We start from the raw sequence: 22,500 nt of genomic DNA, 5'->3' as shown, positions 1-22,500 counted from the left end.
TTACTAAGTTATTACTTTAAGCATCTAATCAGCACCTGCCCTCTAGTGTTGAGAAAGCAGACACAAATGTAAAAAAATATTGCATTCTTTGTAATGTAATCTGCACTTAATCTAGTGTAAAGGTGGCTGTGTTGTTGCCAGGGGCCACCAATACACTGCAGAGCAATGCGTCAAACTCCCCCAGCATCAAATATGTTACATTATGCTTCTATTCTCATCAAACGCCGAATTGAAAGCCAGCGAGGCCTGCAATGTATTTCTCAGCACAGCAGAAGAAATAAAGCAGCTACATCTATGATAAGAAATGATTACTTGGTTCGATAGACGAATACACAGCAGGAGCAGCATGTCCAAGTCAAAAGTGTCTTCTTTGACATTTAGTTCAGCTCCTTCATTGCAAAAGGTGCGTTACTCCTTTATATGTCTGAGAAAAAGTATTTTAATGCCAGTGCATTGTAATGTAGGCCCGTCTGGCAGCAAAGCAGATAATATATGAGTGACTAGAAGTTGCATAGAAGGTTGCCCATTTAACTAGCATTATTAAATGGACATGTATTTATAGCTGTGCCTTACCAACAGCAGCAACAACAAAAAGCATAAAGTTAACATTAAGGCTACGATTATACCAGATGCCGCTGGTTATGTTTACTTTAATTGAATTTCAGCCATTTGTTTTTGAGCCGCGCAATGTCGCGGCCGGCGGTTTTTGGGGTATAATCACGGCCTAAAGCAGCAATACTACATACTCCTTTTTTGCTTATTATTTTTTTATGTAAAGCATGTGGCAATGTATAATTCTACATTCTTACCTACGCTGGCAATTGTTTGCTGCTCCTGTTATAAATCTGTAAAACTCCTGATTGTGTGCCTAACATAATGGCTGTCTTTCAATTTCGATCACCTTTTCAGTCAGCGTAACTCGGTAGCTACAAGGTATCTGGTTATTACTATGATAACATTGACTATTGTTACAGTTTACAGCTCAAAATCCTGGGAACATTGACAACAAATGATCACAAACAGGAAAGTGTTACAAAGATCTTGCACTGCTGGGGAGGTGTGCTAAAGCCTGCTATAGAAATAAAAAGGATGCTCAGTATATTAAAACGCATCAAAAATGGCATTAAGCGTTGCATAATAAAAAAAATCACTATTATCAAATACTACATAACCGATTTATTTGAAAAAACATAAGATTTCACATGTTTTGCGGCTTTACGTGCAAACCATCTTTACTAGTAAAAAATAAAAAAATCTTCTTTTTGTAACCCTCCACCCCCCCACCACCCTAAAACACTTGAAAGAAAGGCACAGATTATGACTAACTGTGGATAACAACTGGCATGCTGTCGAAAAAGTTCCTCCCTACTGTAAGGAAGAGCCTAGAGTGGTGGAGAATATAAAGGAAAACAGAATAGGGGACTCCCACATGTCAGCTCTCAATGTCACAAAGAATAACTAGTTTGAATGTTTACAGATCTTTATTTTGGTAATGGCCTTTTCTTCTCATCAAAATCACGTACTTTGAAATATTGATGTCAAATAACAAGCGCAGTAAGGCCAAAGTTGAAAATGTTCAATATTCCTAACCCAAACCATTAGAACATTTGACTCAGCGCAGTATCTACATCATTTACCTGTAAACCCCACACCTGCCACAGATTAAGTCTGTATGTATTCTACATTTTGTCATTAGTACAGTTGTATTTTTTGTAGCCGTTTTATAAAATATGCAACATAAAAAATGATTTAAGTGCTCTCACATTTTTGCAGATAGAATACAGGCTGCTAAGAGGGGTTGGTGCTTTGGAGGAGGAGTATATTAAAACGTTAATGTCAGGCAGTAAAACATGATGATGTGAAGGTGCTGCCTTGGTATTTTAACTTTCTTTTAACCACTTTTGCCTTTATTGCTGTAATGCAATTATATGACATTCCTTTATTTGCCTTCTGACTACATACAAAAAGGAATGTGGCTGTTCCCATTATTTGCTTATTTTATGATCGTATATATATAACAACAAAATGTTGCATACTTAAGTAATTTGCTTTTCTGCATTTAAATGAAAAAAAAAAACAGATTTCTGCCCAAAAAGTAAACGGAACGCAATACATATTTACAGGCAATTAACTTATTCTGCAGGTAGGGGAAAAAAAATAAGACCAGTCATTTTTGGGAACATGATGTTTAACTTCTCTTGTCATATTTTGCAACCTGTCAAGAGTTTATCCTAAAAAGTCAATTCTGCTTCCACAAAAAGATGGTGGTTTCTTAGCCCAGGAAAGGTGACAGCCAGAATCCCTCATCGCCCGACCTTGCTGTGCTCTCCATCGGGAGATTCCTGAAAAGTGAAGCAGGGAGAGGACTCACCTTGACAGCTGTTTCCGTGCCTTCTTCTTTGAAATCGTCAAATTTCATTACCTCTGCCATAATGAAACCCTTCTCGAAATCTGTGTGAATCTTCCCTGCAGCCTGAGGAGACTTTGTCCCTTTCTGTCAAAAGGAAGAGCAGACGAGAATTAATTGTTCAGGAAGATGGATTACAGGAGTGGTGGTTCTGTCAGCTGATGTAAATCTGGACCGCAGTGACACTATTTCAGACCTGTTAACAGGGCGGCTTCGCAATCGGTTAACTCCCCAACACTGGGTGGTGTTTAAGAAAATTGCCTTTATTGCAGCTAAACAAAAACACTACAGAAGGCATGCTTCGATATTTATTTCTGGTCTGTACATAATGGTTATCAGATACTGTATTGATTTTACACAGTAGTCGTGCTACAGTTTTCACCTTGACCTCTAATTGTTAATTCAAAGTGTTTGCCCAGAGGGAATAAAAGACAAGAGTTTCTGTTTTTGTTTTATCATCTACAGAAGCATTTTATTTCTTTTGAATATATAGAAATGATTCTATTTTAATCCAAGAGAGTAAATACACACACGCATATATAACTAAGCACACGTGTGTGTGTGTACACACACACACACAAATCAGTATTATATTATTCCATTTTAATGATTTTTAGACTTCCCTTCCAAGGAGTGAATTACATTTTGTATCACAATGTATGGTGACACGTTTTTTGTTTATATTATATATTTTTTAACACGATCACTGCAGAATGCGCTAGCACTTTATGCAGAGACAATATTAATAACATCTTAGTGCTTTTGTAAAGAGAAAAGCGTACAAATGCCCAGAATGTCAGAGTATTAGAAATAATAAAGAGTGTTTAAAAAGCACAGCAATTTTTTTTTTAATCAACAGCTCAACACATTGTCAGATTACGGCTTTGCTATGGATTTTGAGACGCGAGAAGAAAACCCACGAAATCGCTGAAAAATAATTCAAATTTATCCAGCAGAAGAAAATTGTTTTGCCTAATAAATGCCTGGTGTGACAATGGTAGAATATATACCTTCTATGCACACCACATGCATGGAGAGTACTTTGAGGAATAACAGTGACCTGCAGGCTGCTTAATAAAGCATGTAAAAGTGTTCGGGAGTCTGACATTGTAAAGCATAGTTTTTACAATAAAAGATGTATTGGACTAATATGGTTACTCACTGATGCTTACCTGACTAAATAGCTGTGCACATTAGATCACAGCTACTTGCAATCAGTCTTGCGCTAATCCAGCTTTCATTTCTCCTAGCAGAGGTTTAACTATCATTCCCACTAAAGCAATGGGGACATCTATACAAATTACAAGTACTGTAAAGGAATCCTCCAGGATGTTAAAAACTTCCATATTTTACAGCATAACCTTTCAAGAAACAAATCCATGGAAATGACACCAAAAAAAGAAATAAACCAGTTATTTTCATTACCATTACATTTAATCTCCCCCTCCCCGATAAAATAATAAATAAAAATATTACTTGTGAGCACATTCACATGTCGTAGACAGGGCTGCAGCCCTGCTTTTCACCATTATCACCTATCATACAGGGCTTCCACTGCAGCCAGGGATTCTGGGAAATAACATGCAAATGAGCACACAGTGCACCTTTTGCCTTGAATCCATTATTTACATGGAACCCTTAAGCAAATGCTCGCTGGTTTAAACACAGCTTTTAAACACAGCCTGGGATCAGATGCAAATAATATATAAATAATAATACAGGATATATGGACATGATATATCTATACACATTGTACATACATATACTGCATATACTGTTTGTATGCGTGTGTGTATATATGTGAGTGTGTGTGCATGCGTATATCTCGATCCGCTACAACGCGGATCCGCTTCTAACACGATGTGAGAGTGGCTCCAGTTGAATTTTTTTTTTATTGCAGAGAGGACGTACGGACGGATGGACGGACACACGTACAATAGCAATGTAATTATCTAGCTGAAATAGTCTTAAATGGCAAAAAGTAGCATAATACAGCGCCCTTTCTGATATGAGAGGGACCTGCATTCAGAGGTCTACAACCATCATCTTTTTTTCAACACATTTTAAACAAGAGGATCTGGTGAGTGATTCGGATTCAATACACAATCAGTTTGGGTGTCTTATTTCCATTTGAAAACAGTCCCATTTCTAATCAAGCAGAGATGCAGCATAGAAAGCAGAAGACACTCAGCCTGGGGGATGATATAGGTGATGAAATATGAAGCCAGGAACTAAATATTTTCTCCTAGACCGCTCCTTTATATGCTGATATTGATTTATTCTTAACCCAATATCCACTTAGAAAATATGATTTAAATGTTTTGAAAAGTCTTTTGTTGGTGTTGGGAATGGGAGACTCCCTGGTGTAAACTCTGAAAGAATATGGTTGATAAAGAAGGTCGATTGTCCTTCTGTGATCTCTTATGGTTATCAGCCAGTTAATGAACAGTATTCCTGGGCCAATAATTTTAACTTATTTGAAGGAACTGTTTACAAAGATCTATAAATGGAAGGTAAGGAGAGAGAGGCATGAACAAAGAATAGAAGCTATTGCTTGACTAAAATCCCTCATCTTTTAACCGTTGTAGCATTTAAGGAAGCAAATTTGACTCCCAGATTATTTCTAACTGAAGTTGCTTGTCTTTAAACACTTGGGTCCTGCATTTATGTTTTAATTCACACTATGAGTCAGTATAATTTAACCTCCTATGTACTGCAAAAGCAATATCATTCTTTGGACTTAATACTGTATCTGACTTTTCGGGATTTCAGATTGCAAATGTTATTCTACATGCCAGTGAGACATGCTGTTAACAGTTTATTCGATAATGCTTTCATTTGAAGTCTCTTTAGATGTCCATGGAGCAAGAATTGCAGATAAATGACATACAGGATTAAGGCAGTTACATGGAAAGCCACTAGTCTCACTAGATACACTTGTTGATTTGTCTGTGACTTCAAAAAAGTAGTGATAGTATTTTTGACTTTAAAAAAAAAAAAAAACGCACACGATTGTTCTGGGATCTTGATTGTACTGCCGATCTGTCAGCCGGAAGAGAGGGGCTGCATGTTGGTCTTTCCATGACTTCAAAAAAGTAGTGCGTATTTTTGACTTAAAAAAAAAAAACTCATTCATTCAACATTGGGACAACTATTCTGAACACACACACCTCTCTTGATTCTTCTGGGATGTTGCTCATGCTGCCGGTGCCTCTCCCCATCTGCCAGCCGGAGGAGAGGAGCTGCATGATGGTTTTTCCATGACTTCAAAAAAGTATTGAGAATTTTTTACTTAAAAAAAAAAAAAATTCTCATTCAACATTGGGACAACACACATTGGGACAACACACATTGGGACAACACACATTGGGACAACACACACCTTGATTCTTCTGGGATCTTGCTCTTGCTGCTGGCACCTCCCCTTCTCCTCGCGCTGATCTGTCAGCCAGAGGAGAGGAGCTGCATGCTGTTGCATATAAAGCTGCAGCGGCCGTTATTGTAAAACTTTGCCCGGTGTACCGCTCGGAATACCCGTCATGGCACGTGAAGTTTTCCAACCGTACCGCAAGTGACGCGAGTGCGGCGAGTGCAGAAAATGGCATTTTAGAGTTCTGTTTTTTAAACACCTTAAATTGACACAGTAGCACAGTACTGTACACATTGCAATTCATTCATTTCATTGCACTTAAAGAAACAGAATCCATGAAATTCAACAAAGCAATCGCGATGAGCGCGGGTGCCTGGGGCGATTGGCCGCGTTCATGCTGCGTGGAGTACAGCAGAGCACACGAAATCACCGCTGTGAATTTTACAATAATGCCCGCTTCAGCTGTACAGTAGCACCTCCGCGATAGCTGACCCAGACACCATGTCTGTGGTGTCGGATCCCCAACACGCTGCTCCTGATCGCAGTGGCCATTTTTTTCCCGCGATCCTGGTTATAACACGGTCGAATCGGGTGGACCCGAGCACCGCGTTATAACGGGGTTCAGATGTATATTTTATCTTATACTATATTAGTGAAAGCACTGTATGTTTGCCTGCCTGCCTGCCTGCCTGCCTGCCTGCCTGCCTGGATGTCCGGTGTCCCTAGGGGAAATCTCATTGGTCCCTTGGGCCGCCCCCGCACACCTCTCATTGGCCTGAGGCGGAGTGACGGGCCAAAGGGGACACACACACACACACACCTCTCTGTCCTCTCCCCCCCCCCATCACACACACCTCCCTCTCCACTCACCTCCCTCCACCTCCCGCTCCACTCACCTCCCTCCCGCTCAACTCCCTCCACCTCCCGCTCCATTCACCTCCCTCTCCATTCACCTCCCTCTCCATTCACCTCCCTCCCGCTCAACTCCCTCCCCGGCGCAGGGACAGGCAGTGGGCAGGGCAGCCTGCCGCTGCCTCCACTCACCTCCCGCTCCCTCCACCCACCTCCCGCTCCCTCCACTCACCTACCCTCACCTCCCGCTCACCTCCCTGGCGCGGGGACAGGCATTGGCCAGGGCAGCCTACCGCTGCCACGCGGCACCTAACCTCCCTCCCGCTCAACTCCCTCCCCGGCGCGGGGACAGGCAGTGGGCAGGGCAGCCTGCCGCTGCCTCCACTCACCTCCCGCTGCCTCCACTCACCTCCCGCTCCCTCCACCCACATCCCGCTCCCTCCACCCACCTCCCACTCCCTCCACTCACCTCCCGCTCACCTCCCCTCACCTCCCGCTCACCTCCCTGGCGCGGGGACAGGCATTGGCCAGGGCAGCCTACCGCTGCCACGCGGCACCTAAGATGGCGGCGGAAGGAAGGACCCCTTCCTCCCTCGCGGACTAACTAACATGGCGGCGGCCAGAAGGAGAGGTGAGTGTGTGTGAGTGTGTGAGTGTGTGTGAGTGTGTGAGTGAGTGAGTGTGTGTCTGTGTCTATGTGTGTGTGTGTCACAGCGTGACAGTGTGTGTGTGGGACACTGTGTGTGTGTCTGTGTGCGTGTGTGTGTGTGTCTGTTACACTGTGTCTCAGACACTGTAGAGTGGGGACCGGAGCTACACATGGGGGGTGGGGGGGGGGGGGGGGTCAGGAGCGGAGAAAGATACAGGGGGAGTGGAGAGGAGGGACCCGTCAATTTAAACCAAACCAACCCCCCTCCTGTCCACTGCCCCCCCCTCCTGTCCACTGTCACCCCCCTCCTGTCCACTGTCACCCCCCTCCTGTCCACTCTCCCCCCCCTCCTGTCCACTCTCCCCCCCTCCTGGCCACTGTCACCCCCCCTCCTGTCCACTCTCCCCCCCCTGTCCACTCTCCCCCCCCTCCTGTCCACTGTCACCCCCCCTCCTGTCCACTCTCCCCCCCCCGTCCACTCTCCCCCCCCTCCTGTCCACTCTCCCCCCCCTCCTGTCCACTCTCCCCCCTGTCCACTCTCCCCCCCTCCTGTCCACTCTCCCTCCCTCCCATCCCCTCCAAATAGTCACCTATTGTTCCACCATTTATAAATAATACTACCTATTACGCATTTACATCCCGGGCAACGCCGGGTCTCTCAGCTAGTATATATATATATATATATATATATATATATATATATATACTTACATACACACACACACACACACACACACACACACACTATACACTGATCTCTTCTTCCGGCGGTGTTACAATGGATAAAGCAAGAAAGGTTTAACTGAAAAACCGTGAATCTTGGAATGCTATCTATGACTGAAACCTATCCCTCCCCCTTGTGCTGTATGCGATTTATGATTTGAGGTGTTAAATGGTTCCTGAATGTTAGTGATGTATGCGTATGTATGTATGTAAATATAAATTTATAAAGAGCCCAGTGTATACAGCGCTTTACAAAAAGGTGTGTTTGGAGTGGAGTGAGATTGTATACCAATGGTGTGGGTAGATGAGAAATGTAAGAGGGTGTAGCAATACTATAAGTGTGTGTGGATACTATTTGGTCCCTATTGTTATATAGGGATGGAATTACATTGTGTATTTGTATGTGTAAGAGACAGCTGTGTGTGCATTCATATAGCGCAGTATGTATAGACATGGTCTTTTAAGCACTCATGGGAAGCAAGTTCTCTTGTGACAATAGTGACTCATGAAACTGCGGTCTCGGTTCAGGCCCCCGCTAAGTGTCCCGAACAGTTGCATAAATTTGTCTTCATGCAACCGTCTCTCTTTCGGTGTTCTAAGATTACCTTTGAGTATGTGTGTGTGTATGTGTGTGTGTGTGTATACGTGCACACCCTACTGTTACTTAAATGTGTAATTATGGAAGAATAAAAACACCTTTGTTGATGATCCGTCACATTTCTGTTTATTTCTTAGTCTTGCACCTTTGACCCCATCATTGCTAAATGGGCCTGTATAGATTTCTAAGTCACAAACACATGCTGTAGCATAAGGATTTAAGCTCTGTTGTCTCTCTCTCTGGAAATTGTACTTCTTTGATTGAAATCAAAGGAAAGCTGAAAGTCTTTGTAAGTTCTTGTAATAATTACATATTTTGTAATGCATAATTTGTAGCTACGTGCGCTTCAATGTATGTGGGAATAATAGAAGCCATCACAGAGGGTATTTTCCATTTAAAAGCAAACGTTTCACACTTCTCATTGTCCTTTGGGAACAAATTAGTCACTCGCCACGGGTGCAATCAGTGAATATCAATATTTTAAACCCATATCATCGAGGTTTTTATTAGTGTCTGGATGGAATGTATAACATTATCAGAACAAAGTCTACCTCTTAAATTATAAACCACTTAAAGAGATGAATTATTACACACTGACTTTACGTTTTGGAGGCCAGCTGTGTATCTGCAAGGAGTGTAATGATGTTATATATGGCTTTTACGGCTGAAAATGTAACCACAGGGGGAAAAAAACCCGGCAAAGTGGGGGAAAGAAACACCTGCAATCCAAACAAGGTTAGTGAATACAGAATGACGAGTAGCATCAATTTCACTGCAGATGAACCAAGTCACACGGATTAAGCAAGTACAATACTGATGTCTCTTATCTCTGACCGCAGGAGGAGGGTGGCCAGATTCTACAGGATGAAGAAATTCAGACTATGTAATAGACAGAAATCAATTGTTACCTGCCTCAATCAATGCAGCTCCACTTTCACTGTTCAGCAGCTCTCAAATAATTAAAGTTATCTTGGACAAAAAAGCTCGCCTGTAATGACTAGCTAACCTCCACCATGACAAACTTCAAAGTCGCCGATATCCATCTGAATTCAATAGTGTGGAACTGGATGGAGCTGATGAATTAAGTATGAAATCCTTACCCTGATGGTCCAGGCGCGTACTTCATCGGGGCCTGCGGTGAAGAAGTATTCCAGCTGCAGTGCTGCGTAACCAGTTTTAATAATCTTGGATAAGACACTGAAACGAGAAAGCAACACAATCGGTTTGCAACACAAGAGGGACGGGCTAGAGCTGTATTTTCAATAACAAACTCGCACACACAGGGGGAGAGCATTTCTAATGGTTTCAGGTACAAGTTTTGTTATAGTCCCCCAATAATTTTTTTTTTTTAAACCCTATGCCAGAGAGGCTTGACAAGGGCACGGTTATGCTGGGTTAAATGGGTAAAACGGAGGCTGGGCCGTTTCTTCAACTCATTTGGTAGAGGTTAAACCAAAGTCATTGATTGAAGACTCCAATTGGAAGGCTGCACTGGAACTCTCTTTAAACCACGTATTTCAACTACACAGGGAAAGCCACCAACTGTTTTATTTTATTCCCAATACGAACTCTCCCTTCCCTACTAACACATGACGAAATAGTTTCGGGAGCGATTGCTGCACCTCCAAAAAAAAAAAACGCACATTACTCGCACCTATGCTATAATTAAAACACTGCGCCGAGATGACAGATGACAGTTAAAAACTTAATTTTAAAATAAATCTTTTCAACTCTGTCTCATGGTAAAGAAAGGAGAAGATTCCCTCTTTATAATGGTAATTACTCTGTCATTTATTATTCTATCAGCGCAAGCAATTAAATTACAGCAAGGAAATAGTTGATAATAAAGTGTGGGGAAAATGAATGCTAATTAACCTTTGTGTCACTTTCTCTTCCAGATACTTCTGCTTCTCCTCATCACTCATGTCTTGGAGCGTGAGTTCCAAGGCCCCACTAAAAGGAATGACCAAGGCGCACGGGTCATGCTTGTCCACCCACTCTTTAATTTTTATCAACCTGTAGACAAAAAAAGGGCACAACATTATCTTGTAGTGCATGCATGACTGTGCCACATTCATTATTATCAAGTAGCACATACATATTCATAAGAATTGCTTGGTTTTATGATGCCATCTTTTTGTGTATAGCTTTCCAAGGTCAAGGCATTAACAGGCAGTGATTGCTTCAGGTGTACTCCATTAATATTTCCCCTCTTATCCGCATTTACTATGGACATTTTGTCTGTGTGAAGCATTATCACAAAGGGAAATAGAATAATAAATGCATGCAAAACATCCCAGTCTTACGTGGAGGAGGACATTTGCAAAGTGAAGCAGTATTTTGGTTGGGATCAAAGTCGCAATTCTGCCAAACTTCCAATTGATTTTATTGACAATTTCGAACTGGGGGTGCGGGTGAAGCTCAATTGTGCTCTTTTTAGCTCTGGGGACCACTGGTTGGCGAGATATTTACCAGTTTATATGCTGAAATTACTTAATATACAATTAAACAGTTGTCCAATAGGAAGCCACAACATCCCTCCCCGGATGACGTGGCAGCTTCCTATTGGGCAACGGGACCAGTGAGATTTAGAGGCCATTTTGTTTTTCCCTAGGGGAAAAAAAAAAACACTAGCAGCTAAAACAGTATGCATCTCAGGAACCCGGGGATTCCTAGAGCTAAAAAACAGGGCAATTCGGTTTCCGGAGGATTCCCCAGTTCGAATTCCGTAAAATAATAACAAAAACCACGAGTAGGTGGGCTTGCTGCCTTGTTTTCTGAGCTTTATAGAAAATGGCAGCCAGTGTGGATCCATTTTGTATGCGTAAACCTGCTGACTATGGCGCGTTATAGATCCAGATGTCAAAGTGGCATTTCAAGCCCAGACCGCATGATCATTTTGCACATTTTTTAAATATTATTATTCTTCACCCTCATTGCATGATTTTAAACATTACATTTCTACACCGACCCTTTCCAGGCCCACATTGTTGATTTCTACATTATTTGATTTCTCACAATGGAATGATCAGAAGGGGTTTCAGCTACACCAAACCTTCACAGACCTGAAACACTGAGCCGGAGATCAATATCTACGAAAAATGCACATTTCTGTCACTTTTTATTCAAATGCTTTATGTTGCATAACAACGCACAGAGTATTTATTTGTTTCCCATTAAATACTCTCAACCAAAAATGTCAAATGCGGTGATGATTTATAGGTTAAAAAAAAGCAAACAGAAGACAAAACTAAACCGCTTGTAGAATAAAAGGACTTGTAAACATCTCATTTTGAACGATACGATGACTAGATCACAAGCTCATCTCTGCTATCGAAGGTTAATGAAATAATATATAACTTGCGCTTAGCTAAAGGAAACAGAAATTTGCATACATTATCTGAAACGAAATTCTCTCTCCATCTATATCATCATTTGTAATGATAATTGTAGAACAAAGTTTAAAAGATGCAGTTAATGCCGCGGTTTACCCAATACATTGGGCAGGCACGGTCAAAATAATTCATATCACCATTGTCATTCAGCTATACTGTATAAGCACTTTTGTAGGTAGCTCTGAGTACCTGCAGCAAACAAGGACCCGATATAAGTGTTTAAATTGATCATATATGGATTATGGAAGTGGACCTGTGTAATATTCACTTATTGGTGGATTATGTATCTGGTAGTTTTTATATGTTCCATATGTAAGAATCCAACTTATTTAGGATGCACCAGCTATATAACGGAAACATTCATTCTACTTTTCTCAGTATGAGAGAGTCCTGCGAAATATGAAGCATCATCACATAAGACCCAAAAATTGGAAGAATTTGGCTGGAGGTTCTATGGTTAGAGTTTAAAATGTTAACTAGTAAGAGTTTGGGGTATATAAAACAGGTCTCTTTCTGGTCTTACCAGTTCTCGGAAATTACCAAGTGGACCTAAAGAAATAAAAGAGAGAAAATGAAGAACCGGTAAGATTTTGCCTTATTAGTGGCAGGGTGTACTGTGCACGGCTCTCTGTGAATATAAAGGACTATTATATATAAATGTTATATTCAATTTCTCGGCCTACTAATCACCCAGATTTCAAACAGGATTGTTACAGTTATTGTGGGATGAGTGGTTTGAAATGATGGGTTAAGAACGTTTGAACATTCCATGTAAAATGTCATCTCGGAGCCTAGAACAAGTTCATGAGCACTCATGTCAGGGAGCAGCAGGAGACCACTGCGATTATAAGATTAAATGGAGTCACAGAGGAGGACTTGTATGGGACCATTTTTACGATGTGATAAAGAGCTGTTTATATGTTGGGAAGTTCACTTTTGTAAACCTGTCTGCACACTACACCAACCTGAATTTAAAAAGAAGGTGTGAATGCCGAGTTACGGACCCTGCTGAAAAAGAAACCTGCTCTCAAGATCTTTAAATCCAATGAAGAATCCTGGGGCTCAGAGTAATCATACAAATAGGGGAGAGACTAATGAGGTCTCCCCTCAGAATATATATACTACTATAAATCAATATAAGAGGAACTGATCAAGTCCATAGAGCATTATAGGGAGTCAGTCTACGGGGGGTCCAGTAAGGATAATATGGTAAATAAGAGATAGAGATGGTGCAAACCTGGCTAGCTCCAAATAAGAGCCTGCAGCATCCAGGAAAATAAATGGACGCTCCGTTTCTCTGGTCTTTAAAATCCAAAAAGCACCTGGTATATTCCCCCAAATGTTTAACTGCACTCCACTGTCGTCTGACTGGGTACTCCCTAAAGCTGCTTAGGTTGTGATGAAACTCTTCTCCTCAGTCCAGAAAAGATCGGAATCCTCCAAGGGACCTTGATAAAGCACATTATGCGAGAAACATGTCGGTCTTATTGCTTATGACCCAAACTTTTTTCATTCATATATATTTCTTGGTCACCCTCTTCATTGGTGGTGCATTGCAGTTTTTTCTTCTTCCTAAAATTACTTTAAGATGCAGATACTCAGGGCCACTGACAGCTTTCCTGGGGGCCCAGGACTAGTCTCCACCGGGACACAGAGTTGTCAAAGGGGTGGGGAAGTGAGGGAAGGGGGGGGGGGGTGTGGTGGCAAAAAAGAAGATCAGTATGACTAAAAATGAAGACATCACACACAAAAAAGCTCCTCCTCCAGTGATGTCTTCATTTTTAATGTAGTGCAATAAAGTTTTTTTTACTTCATTTGGCAGTCATACTGATCTTCTTTTTTGTCATTGAACTTCTGTGGATCGGAGAGACGCCGTCTGGGGATTCAGGAGCCGTTTCACAGTCCTGTTTGGCCACGAGGAAGGGGAACCGGCGATTGATTGTGAGTATTCTTGTTACTCCACGTCGGATACCCAGCGTGTTTGGGATTGTTTGACGTTTGCAGCAGCCTCTTGTTTCCAGGGATTTGTTTACATCTCATGGCTACATCCTGCTGATCATCACCCTCACCGCTGCCTCACGTCACCTCTATATTAGTGCCTATTACCCCGACTATCCTGTTTAAGCTTTTATCAATTACAGACTATATTCGGCTTTTTTCCTTGAGCTTACAGCCGGCTTGGTTTTTTCTAAGATGAGGGGGGGGGGGTGTCCACTTCCCCCTGTTGCTGGCCATGTGAGTCTCGCCCCCCCCCCCCCCCCCACTCTCTCTCTCTTTGCCTTCCGTCCCCAGTCCCACTCTCCCACCCCTGGCCCTACATACATGTGCAGCAGAGATGCAGTGTCCATACAGGCCCTACCCAGGCGGGGGGCCGGTTGAAAACAGAAGCTGGGCTGACTTCCGTCAGAGCCTAACTTCCTCTATCGCAGAGCTCGGGACAGATGTCCCTGCGTCTCCCCCACCGCCCCCTTATCCCCACCAAAATTGGGCATGCAGATACTTTACCGATTATCTGAACGCTTAGACCAGCATTTATTCTGGTGTTGCTGGATACACTGCTCCTTTTTGCCTAGGTTCAGGGATATTGCATCTTTTGACTTAGACATTATATATCACAGGATTAGTGGAGGTTTTTTCATGTTTTTATTTTGGGCATTTACAGGTGCTTGTGAGTTTAGGGGCTAGGGAAGTACCCTTTGGCCCTCTGGGACATAGGGGAACGGGCCTGACAAAGGGTTAATTCCCGAAACTTTGCCCCCCTGCACTCCGCTATATACCCACTTACCGCCCCCCCTTTTTTGTGCTGTTTTGCCCCTACCCCGACACATACACTATCCCCATTTTTTTTACAACTTGTCTCCCTTGTATATCCTTCCTTCACATACGTTATATGTGATTATACCTATATGTTTATGTTCTATATTTGTGACGCTGCATGTTTTTTTGATTCATTTGTGTTTTCATTAAAATTTACTTATTGGTTGCATACTAGTGATTTCAATTTTTCCATTTAGGGAGTGCTGGACTATTTCAGTATTAGATACTCAACATGTATTGAGGATACTGATTAGCATAAATTGGCTTCACAATAAACTGAAAGAACTCTGCTATGTAACTTTGCCATTTTAACTGGCGTCTCATAGTTCAAAATATGTTAATTAGGTTGTCACATTTAAACCTTGCCGACTGAACAAGTGTGAACAGCATAATGTATCAAATATCATACAAATCAAGTTTAGAGCATGGGCACATCAACATTGCAAAGAAAAGGGACATTTTATCATGCTATTCAGGTTTTGCCCTTTTTCAACACAATCAGTGAAATGTTGCTTTCTAAAATGTCACTGCTTCTTGCAATATTGAAGCATACCTATGATTTGTATTAATTTATATATTTGTCTGCGGGCACCTTATTCTTTGCATTTTGTGATCTACAGTTAAGTGGGCATGTGTGGTGTGTGTGGTGTGTGTATTTGACAAAGAATAGGAACAAATATACTGCTTTTATTAAGTAAGAGTTAGGAGCTGGTGTCCAACTGTTGAATAAAATGCTATCATTTATTTCAAAGTTGCAAATATAAGACTGGAGTTATAATGCAAGCCATGGAAAAAAGTTTCTAAAGCAGTATACATTTTCCTTTGTATTGTATTGTATGTCTTTATTTATATAGCGCCATTAGTGTACATAGCGCTTCACAGTAGTAATACACGTGGTAATCAAATAAATAACAGATAATATAAATAACAGATCATGGGAATAAGTGCTTTAGACATAAAAGTAACATTTCGGAAGAGGAGTCCCTGCCCCGAGGAGCTTACATTCTAATTGGTAGGTAGGGAGAACGTACAGAGACAGTAGGAGGGAGTTCTGGTAAGTGCATCTGCAGGGGGCCAAGCTTTATGTATCGTGTTCAGAATATCCACAGTGCTATTCATATGCTTCTTTAAGCAAGTGTGTCTTAAGGTGGGTCTTAAAGGTGGATGTTATTCTACTGCAAAAGGTACACTCATGTTATTTTTGTCACAAGTCCAGAAGAACACTAGGAACAAATCAGAACTTGACAAAGTAAGCAGGTGGACCTCCACATGAATCATGAGGCCAAAGCGATGGCCAACAAATGTATGAACTCTACAAAGATCCAAATAAATGGAATAGAACTAGAAGTCTAAGACTATATCTACCGTGGCCAAAAGTAACAATGGATGGGAACCTTTCTAATTAAATGAATAGGAGAATGAAGATGGGATGGAGTAAAAGGTACAAGACAATCTTTCAAGGGAACCTCCAACTGTGCCTCCAGAGAAAAGTTTTCCACCAGTGTATTCTGCCTGTACTCATGTATGTGAAACTTGAACCCTAGATGCGAAAACAATTCAGAAACTTCAGACAACTCAGAAAAGTATGGAGAGCTGTATGCTGGGTATTACCCAGAGAGGGGAGGGGAAAAAGGATGAATGTGTTCGAAAGCAAGCAAAAGTCTTGATACATCACACGGATGGGAAAATTAAAATGGTAGTGGGCCATAAATATCGCAAGAAGAAATGACCATTGTTGCACAATGATGGTACTCAAATGGATTCCAAGTGATATCAAAAGACCAAGACGATAACCAAAAGCAAGATGGGAGGCAGAAAATCCAGAAATTTGTTGGATTAACATGTGGAAGAGAGGGTTGCATCCGCAGTACTGGAAGACCATTGGTGAGGACTGCATCCAGCTGCTGATCGACAAGGGCTGAAGATGAGATCGAGATATACATATACATGCATCTTATACATTCCTTAAAACATTCAATATCCTATGTGTTTTTTCAATAAATCAGTTATCTAGTATTAAACACTTAAACAAAAATATGCAACTCTCAATGAGATTTAATATACTCGGCATCCTTTGGTTGCTATAGCATGTTTTAGCACACCTATCCAGCAGTGCAAGATCTTTGGCAACAAATTATCACAAACAGGAAAGTGTTGCAGTGTTCCCAGCAGGAGACTGTGGCTGAGCTGCAAACTCTAACAATAGACAATGTTACCTTCGTAATATAAGGTTACATTGTAGCTGCTGATCGAAACTGAAAGGTCGCCATTAGGTGAACCCGGGGAAGCAGGATCTTTGCTGATCGATCACAGATGAACAGGTCGACCTGCACCTTAGGGAACTAGCTTTCATTAAAGGTAATCAAATGCTGCATAAATGAAAACATTTTTTTATTATTATTATTATTTTCTTTTTAAAGTACAGCAAGGAATGTTGCTCTATTTAGTATACCCTGTGAAGGCACAGAGAAGTTATTAGCCCAATGTCACATAGATTGGAACACGCATGTGCATGTATTCAAGAGTTAATCCAAAACCGCTTGTTTACATCCTGCTATGCAAAACAGAAAACTATAGGACCCCAATGAGAATAAATAAATAAAAGGCTTTGACCAGCTGAATAGCACTGCATTTTTAATACAATGCACCACAGAACGGGTTACATTTATATTGTGGAACGTTGGTAGTACACTGTCATTTTAACAGCACTGCTATTGACTCCTTGGAGAGATTATTTTCATTCCGCAGGTCGTCGATTGTGAAATCCAGATGAATAAAGACTTACAAATCATTTCTATGCCGCCACTGAGAGACTGATTCAGTGTATACTCCATTGTAACTTAACTATAATTGGCACACACACAAAAAAAAAACCTGACAGTGTAGAGCAGCACAAGCTTAATAACAAAGGCAAATATCTTAAAGTGTTGACAGATGATCTTCACAAAGCAGAAGCAAAGCTGGTACATTCTAGCAGTAAATGAGCGCAGAGGTGCAAAGGTTTCTGAAGTGACTGACACCGGACCTGCCATTTCCTCACTGAAAGAATAAGGCAGTGAAGCACTCTCTGTATATACGCTGAAAGGCTGTCTGTATAGCTTGTTCACATCCCTGTAACGTTCACATTTATATACAAGCTCATTCTCATAATTGTCAAGATAGAAAAGTTCTTACCAGGAAGATTTAGGATGGAAATGATCACATCTTTTGTTAACATGCACTGGGTGTTTTTTTATTTTTATTTATTTAGAACAGTTTTTGCAGTGAGGAAAAAAAAACACGTCAAAACATGACATATTTCATCCAAGATTCAGGGATTCTCTGTGATTCAGAGTTGGTCTGCGTGGTTGATCCAGACAGGTCTTTTTCAGCCTATATTGTAGCCTTGCCAACCTTTTCAGACAGATCTCTAGGCAGAACAGTTGCAAAAGCAAAGATCCCAAAAGCATGGCGACTTAAAATATTTTTTCTACAATACCATTTTTCCGGAAACTTACTTTGCCTTATTGTATAAAACAAGAGACATCTACATACTACACGTGCATTATACATGTAAGAAATAATTGAATGTAATCAACCCTATAGCATACATACGTTTCGGATAAGGATGACATATAATAAAATCAATCGTAATACCTAGTAAAAATTCACTGGATATATGTGACCTAATGAGTACTTTATGCAGATATAGAATATACTATCCAGGAATTACACTGGATTAGTATGGACAAATCTGGGCTATGTTGTATTGATCTTGTAGGTAATAAAAGTCCCCAGAGCGATCTACAATATGCTTAAAAATATAATTGCTTGGGTAAGTATAGCTAATCACATAACCCTAGTTTAATGACTTATCCTCTCTCAACAAAATGTATTTACTGCTGACCGGCTCATGGCTCGCTATGTGATGGAATACGGACAGAATACACCCCGCCACTGTTTGACATCTGTTTTCTTTTCGCACAGCTGTATAAACTTAAATGTCGCACACACATTTGTTTTCCGTAAGGTCAGTTTATTGTACCTACTAATTATTTTAAGGGCAACAGTAGTGACTTATGGTAAATGTGCACAGACATATGCAGCATATTATATTATAGCTCGTGACTGTGGGTTACCACTAATGTTTTGTCTGCCCCGTTTTGTCTAGTTTCTATGTGGTCCCATACAAACCTTACTTTACACTCCGCATATAAAAGCAGATGACCAGAGTGCAAGATATTTGCTGGAGGCAAATTGATCTAGTTGGGTAAATAGTTCTTGTTTTATTTATTATAAGGTCTTATTTCTGTTGTCCCCCATGTGGAATGCATATTGATTTCAGTGATACAGGGCAGCATTTATCCCATTACAGAAATCTGACATCGATATCCTCCCATTTCAGCAGCTCCCTGGTGACTTCCCACATCGGGGTCAGGAAGGAGAAGGGATACCTGACTCCTCTTAGCTGAGCGGATTGGAGTGCACACCTACGCGGTGTATATAAATTACAACAGGGACGAGCCTGGCAGTGAACGAGTAAAGCTGCCTGCATCATTCTGAAGGCAGACTGGGGCTTCGCTGCTCAGTCTGCCTGGCGGGTATGTTTGGATCTGACAGTGAACATCCATTCACTACATAAAAATACACAAAGCATAAATGATCTAAGAAAGGCAGGGCGTACCAACAACGTGACCGGAGGGAGAGACAAATATGGATGCTATACCTTTACACCATTAGATTTGATGCTCATTGGGGAATAAATACATGCTCAATACTTGTATCCCTGACTGCATTTGTAACTCCCTCTACGGATATATATGTATTTAGATTGTAAGCTCCTTGGGACAGGGGCCTCTTTCATATGGTCTCAGATTGTTTGGACTTCTATATACCTGCTTTGTTATTCAAGATTATCCTCCCTCCCACACTATACTGCACTGCTGAATATATTGGCACCATACAAAAGGTGTGTGTGTGTCTGTGTGTGTGTCTGTGTACATGTGTATGTATAAATGATTTTGCGTTGGAGCGCTACTTCTATCCCTATCTACATTAACCTCCCAGGGAAACGTTTATTTAGGCTTTGGACGATAGGTACACAAAAATACAGTATAATGCAATGAGATGATTCATAGTTTCCCTAATAGATTTTGCAGTTTCCAATTGAGACCTTTATTCCTTCACTGAATAAATGATGCCTGAAATTTTTATTCTTGTTCTAATGGAATTTCAATGGCCTTCACTGCAAATCTACTGGAAATTTTTGCATATTAAGTGGAAAAAATTAAATGATGTTAACCACATTTTAATGTGATTAAGGCTGACAGGGTCATTATTTCAGCTAATCACTCAGTTTAAAAAGCCCCTCTTCCCCCCCCCCCCCCCGAAACAAAAAAAAACTTTGCAGCAGACCAGATTCTATGATGTTCAACACTTCTTTAAAATCAATGAAACAAAAATGTACTACAAATTATCATCAGCCACTATCGCGGCAGCAGAATATATATATATATATATATATATATATATATATATATATATTTTATAAATAGAGAGATAGATATCTAGATGTGTGTGAGAGAGAGAGAGAGAGAGAGAGATATGAGATAAATAGAGAGAGAGAAAAAGAATGAGAGAGAGAGAGACCGCGAGGACAATGCACTCCAAAAAGTGCAATACAGAGGTGCAAGATATAGCTAGAAGGCTAATGTAGATCAAAGTGGAACCAGTACTGCTCCAATACAAAAATAGTTATTTTACTGTAGGAGATCAAGGTTTCGGTCCTCAAGGGATCTCCTAGTGCAAAAACAGTATTTTTTTATTGGAGCTGTGCTGGATATATATATATATATATATATATATATATATATATATATATATATATACAGTGTTCGACAAACCTATACATTTGCTCGCCCCGGGCGAGTGGATTTAACCCCCGGGCGAGTAAATATTGGCCCAAGCAGCACACGTTTGGTACTAGGTGGCGAGTAGATTTTTTGGTGATTTGTCAACCACTGTATATATATATATATATATATATATATACACACACACACACACACACACACACACACACACACACACACACACACACACACACACACACCCCAACTGTCACCCCTCTGGCCCTCCTCAACGGCTGGCCGCCCTTCACCACCCACCCTCTCACCCCTTCTCCCTTCCTGGCGCTGGCCTGCAACAACAGAGCCACCCCCTATCACCATTACGGCCCCTTTGCTACGCCCTTACCCCACGCGGCACTTTCCGCCGCGGGTCCTCTAAAACGAGCACGCTGCCGGCGGGGAGGGGTGGTTTCGGGGAGCAGAGGGGTCTGGCGGCCAGAAGGGGTCTAGCAGTCAGGTTCCCCGCTTCGGGTCCGGCGGTCGTGCACGGTAGGCGGAGGTACAGCCATTGGTGTGCCACGTGGTGCTCCCGCAGGGGGAGCACAGGCACTTGCGTGCTCCGAGAGTTAGGCCCGCCCGGTCCCGAGGCGGGAAGTGGAACGGCCAGCCATGCGGCACCCCCCCCCCAACAACACCCTCTATCAGCACACGTACCCCACATCGCCGCCGCCAGACAGCAGAAACAGAACACTATCACCACCCCTCCTGCCACCACTCTGCTGGACCTCACAAACAGCCCGCTCACCCCCACCCCTCCCCTCTCTTTCTCCCCCCCCCCTCCCCTCTCTTTCTCCCCCCCCCTCCCCTCTCTTTCTCCCCTCCCCTCTCTTTCTCCCCTCCCCCTCCCCTCTCTTTCTCCCCCCCCCTCCCCTCTCTTTCTCCCCCCCCTCCCCTCTCTTTCTCCCCCCCCTCCCCTCTCTTTCTCCCCCCCCCTCCCCTCTCTTTCTCCCCCCCCCTCCCCTCTCTTTCTCCCCCCCCTCCCCTCTCTTTCTCCCCCCCCCCCCTCCCCTCTCTTTCTCCCCCCCCCCCTCCCCTCTCTTTCTCCCCCCCCCTCCCCTCTCTTTCTCCCCCCCCCTCCCCTCTCTTTCTCCCCCCCCTCCCCTCTCTTTTCCCCCCCCCCCCCTCTCTTTCCCCCCCCCCCCTCCCCTCTCTTTCTCCCCCCCCCTCCCCTCTCTTTCTCCCCCCCCCTCCCCTCTCTTTCTTCCCTCCCCTCCCCCTCCTCCCCTCTCTTTCTCCCCCCCCCCTCCCCTCTCTTTCTTCCCTCCCCTCCCCCTCCTCCCCCCTCCCCTCTCTTTCTCCCCCCCCTCCCCTCTCTTTCTTCCCTCCCCTCTCTTTCTCCCCCCCTCCCCTCTCCCCTCTCTTTCTCCTCCCTCCCCTCTCTTTCTCCTCCCCCCTCCCCTCTCTTTCTCCTCCCCCCTCCCCTCTCTTTCCCCCCCCCCTCCCCTCTCTTTCCCCCCCTCCTCCCCTCTCTTTCTTCCCTCCCCTCTCTTTCTCCCCCCCCTCCCCTCTCTTTCTCCCCCCCCTCCCCTCTCTTTCTCCCCCCCCTCCCCTCTCTTTCTCCCCCCCCTCCCTTTCTCCCCCCCTCCCTTTCTCCCCCCCTCTCTTTCTCCCCCCCTCCCCTCTCTTTCTCCCCCCCTCCCCTCTCTTTCTCCCCCCCTCCCCTCTCTTTCTCCCCCCCTCCCCTCTTTCTCCCCCCCCTCCCCTCTTTCTCCCCCCCCTCCCCTCTTTCTCCCCCCCTCCCCTTCTCCCCCCCCCTCCCCTTCTCCCCCCCCTCCCCTTCTCCCCCCCCTCCCCTCTCTTT

The 22,500-nt window shown here is 42.9% G+C and overlaps 1 protein-coding gene across 1 annotated transcript in view; it reads right to left on the bottom strand.

The window, feature by feature from the left end:
• The window catches only part of OLA1 (Obg like ATPase 1), a 130,233-nt gene that overhangs the window by 3,607 nt on the left and 104,126 nt on the right, over positions 1-22,500 (bottom strand). The window contains exons 8-10 of the mRNA XM_075609037.1: positions 10,475-10,615; positions 9,700-9,796; positions 2,372-2,494 (exon numbers count right to left, since the gene is read on the bottom strand). Of these exons, the coding sequence (XP_075465152.1) occupies positions 2,372-2,494; positions 9,700-9,796; positions 10,475-10,615 (361 nt within the window). The remainder of the gene's footprint in view (positions 1-2,371; positions 2,495-9,699; positions 9,797-10,474; positions 10,616-22,500) is intronic.

The sequence above is a fragment of the Ascaphus truei genome, chromosome 7, assembly GCF_040206685.1.
Source record: "Ascaphus truei isolate aAscTru1 chromosome 7, aAscTru1.hap1, whole genome shotgun sequence".
NCBI classification, from domain to species: domain Eukaryota; kingdom Metazoa; phylum Chordata; class Amphibia; order Anura; family Ascaphidae; genus Ascaphus; species Ascaphus truei.
Note: the sequence above shows the minus strand (reverse complement) of the source record. Positions and strands in the feature narration are given on the sequence as shown.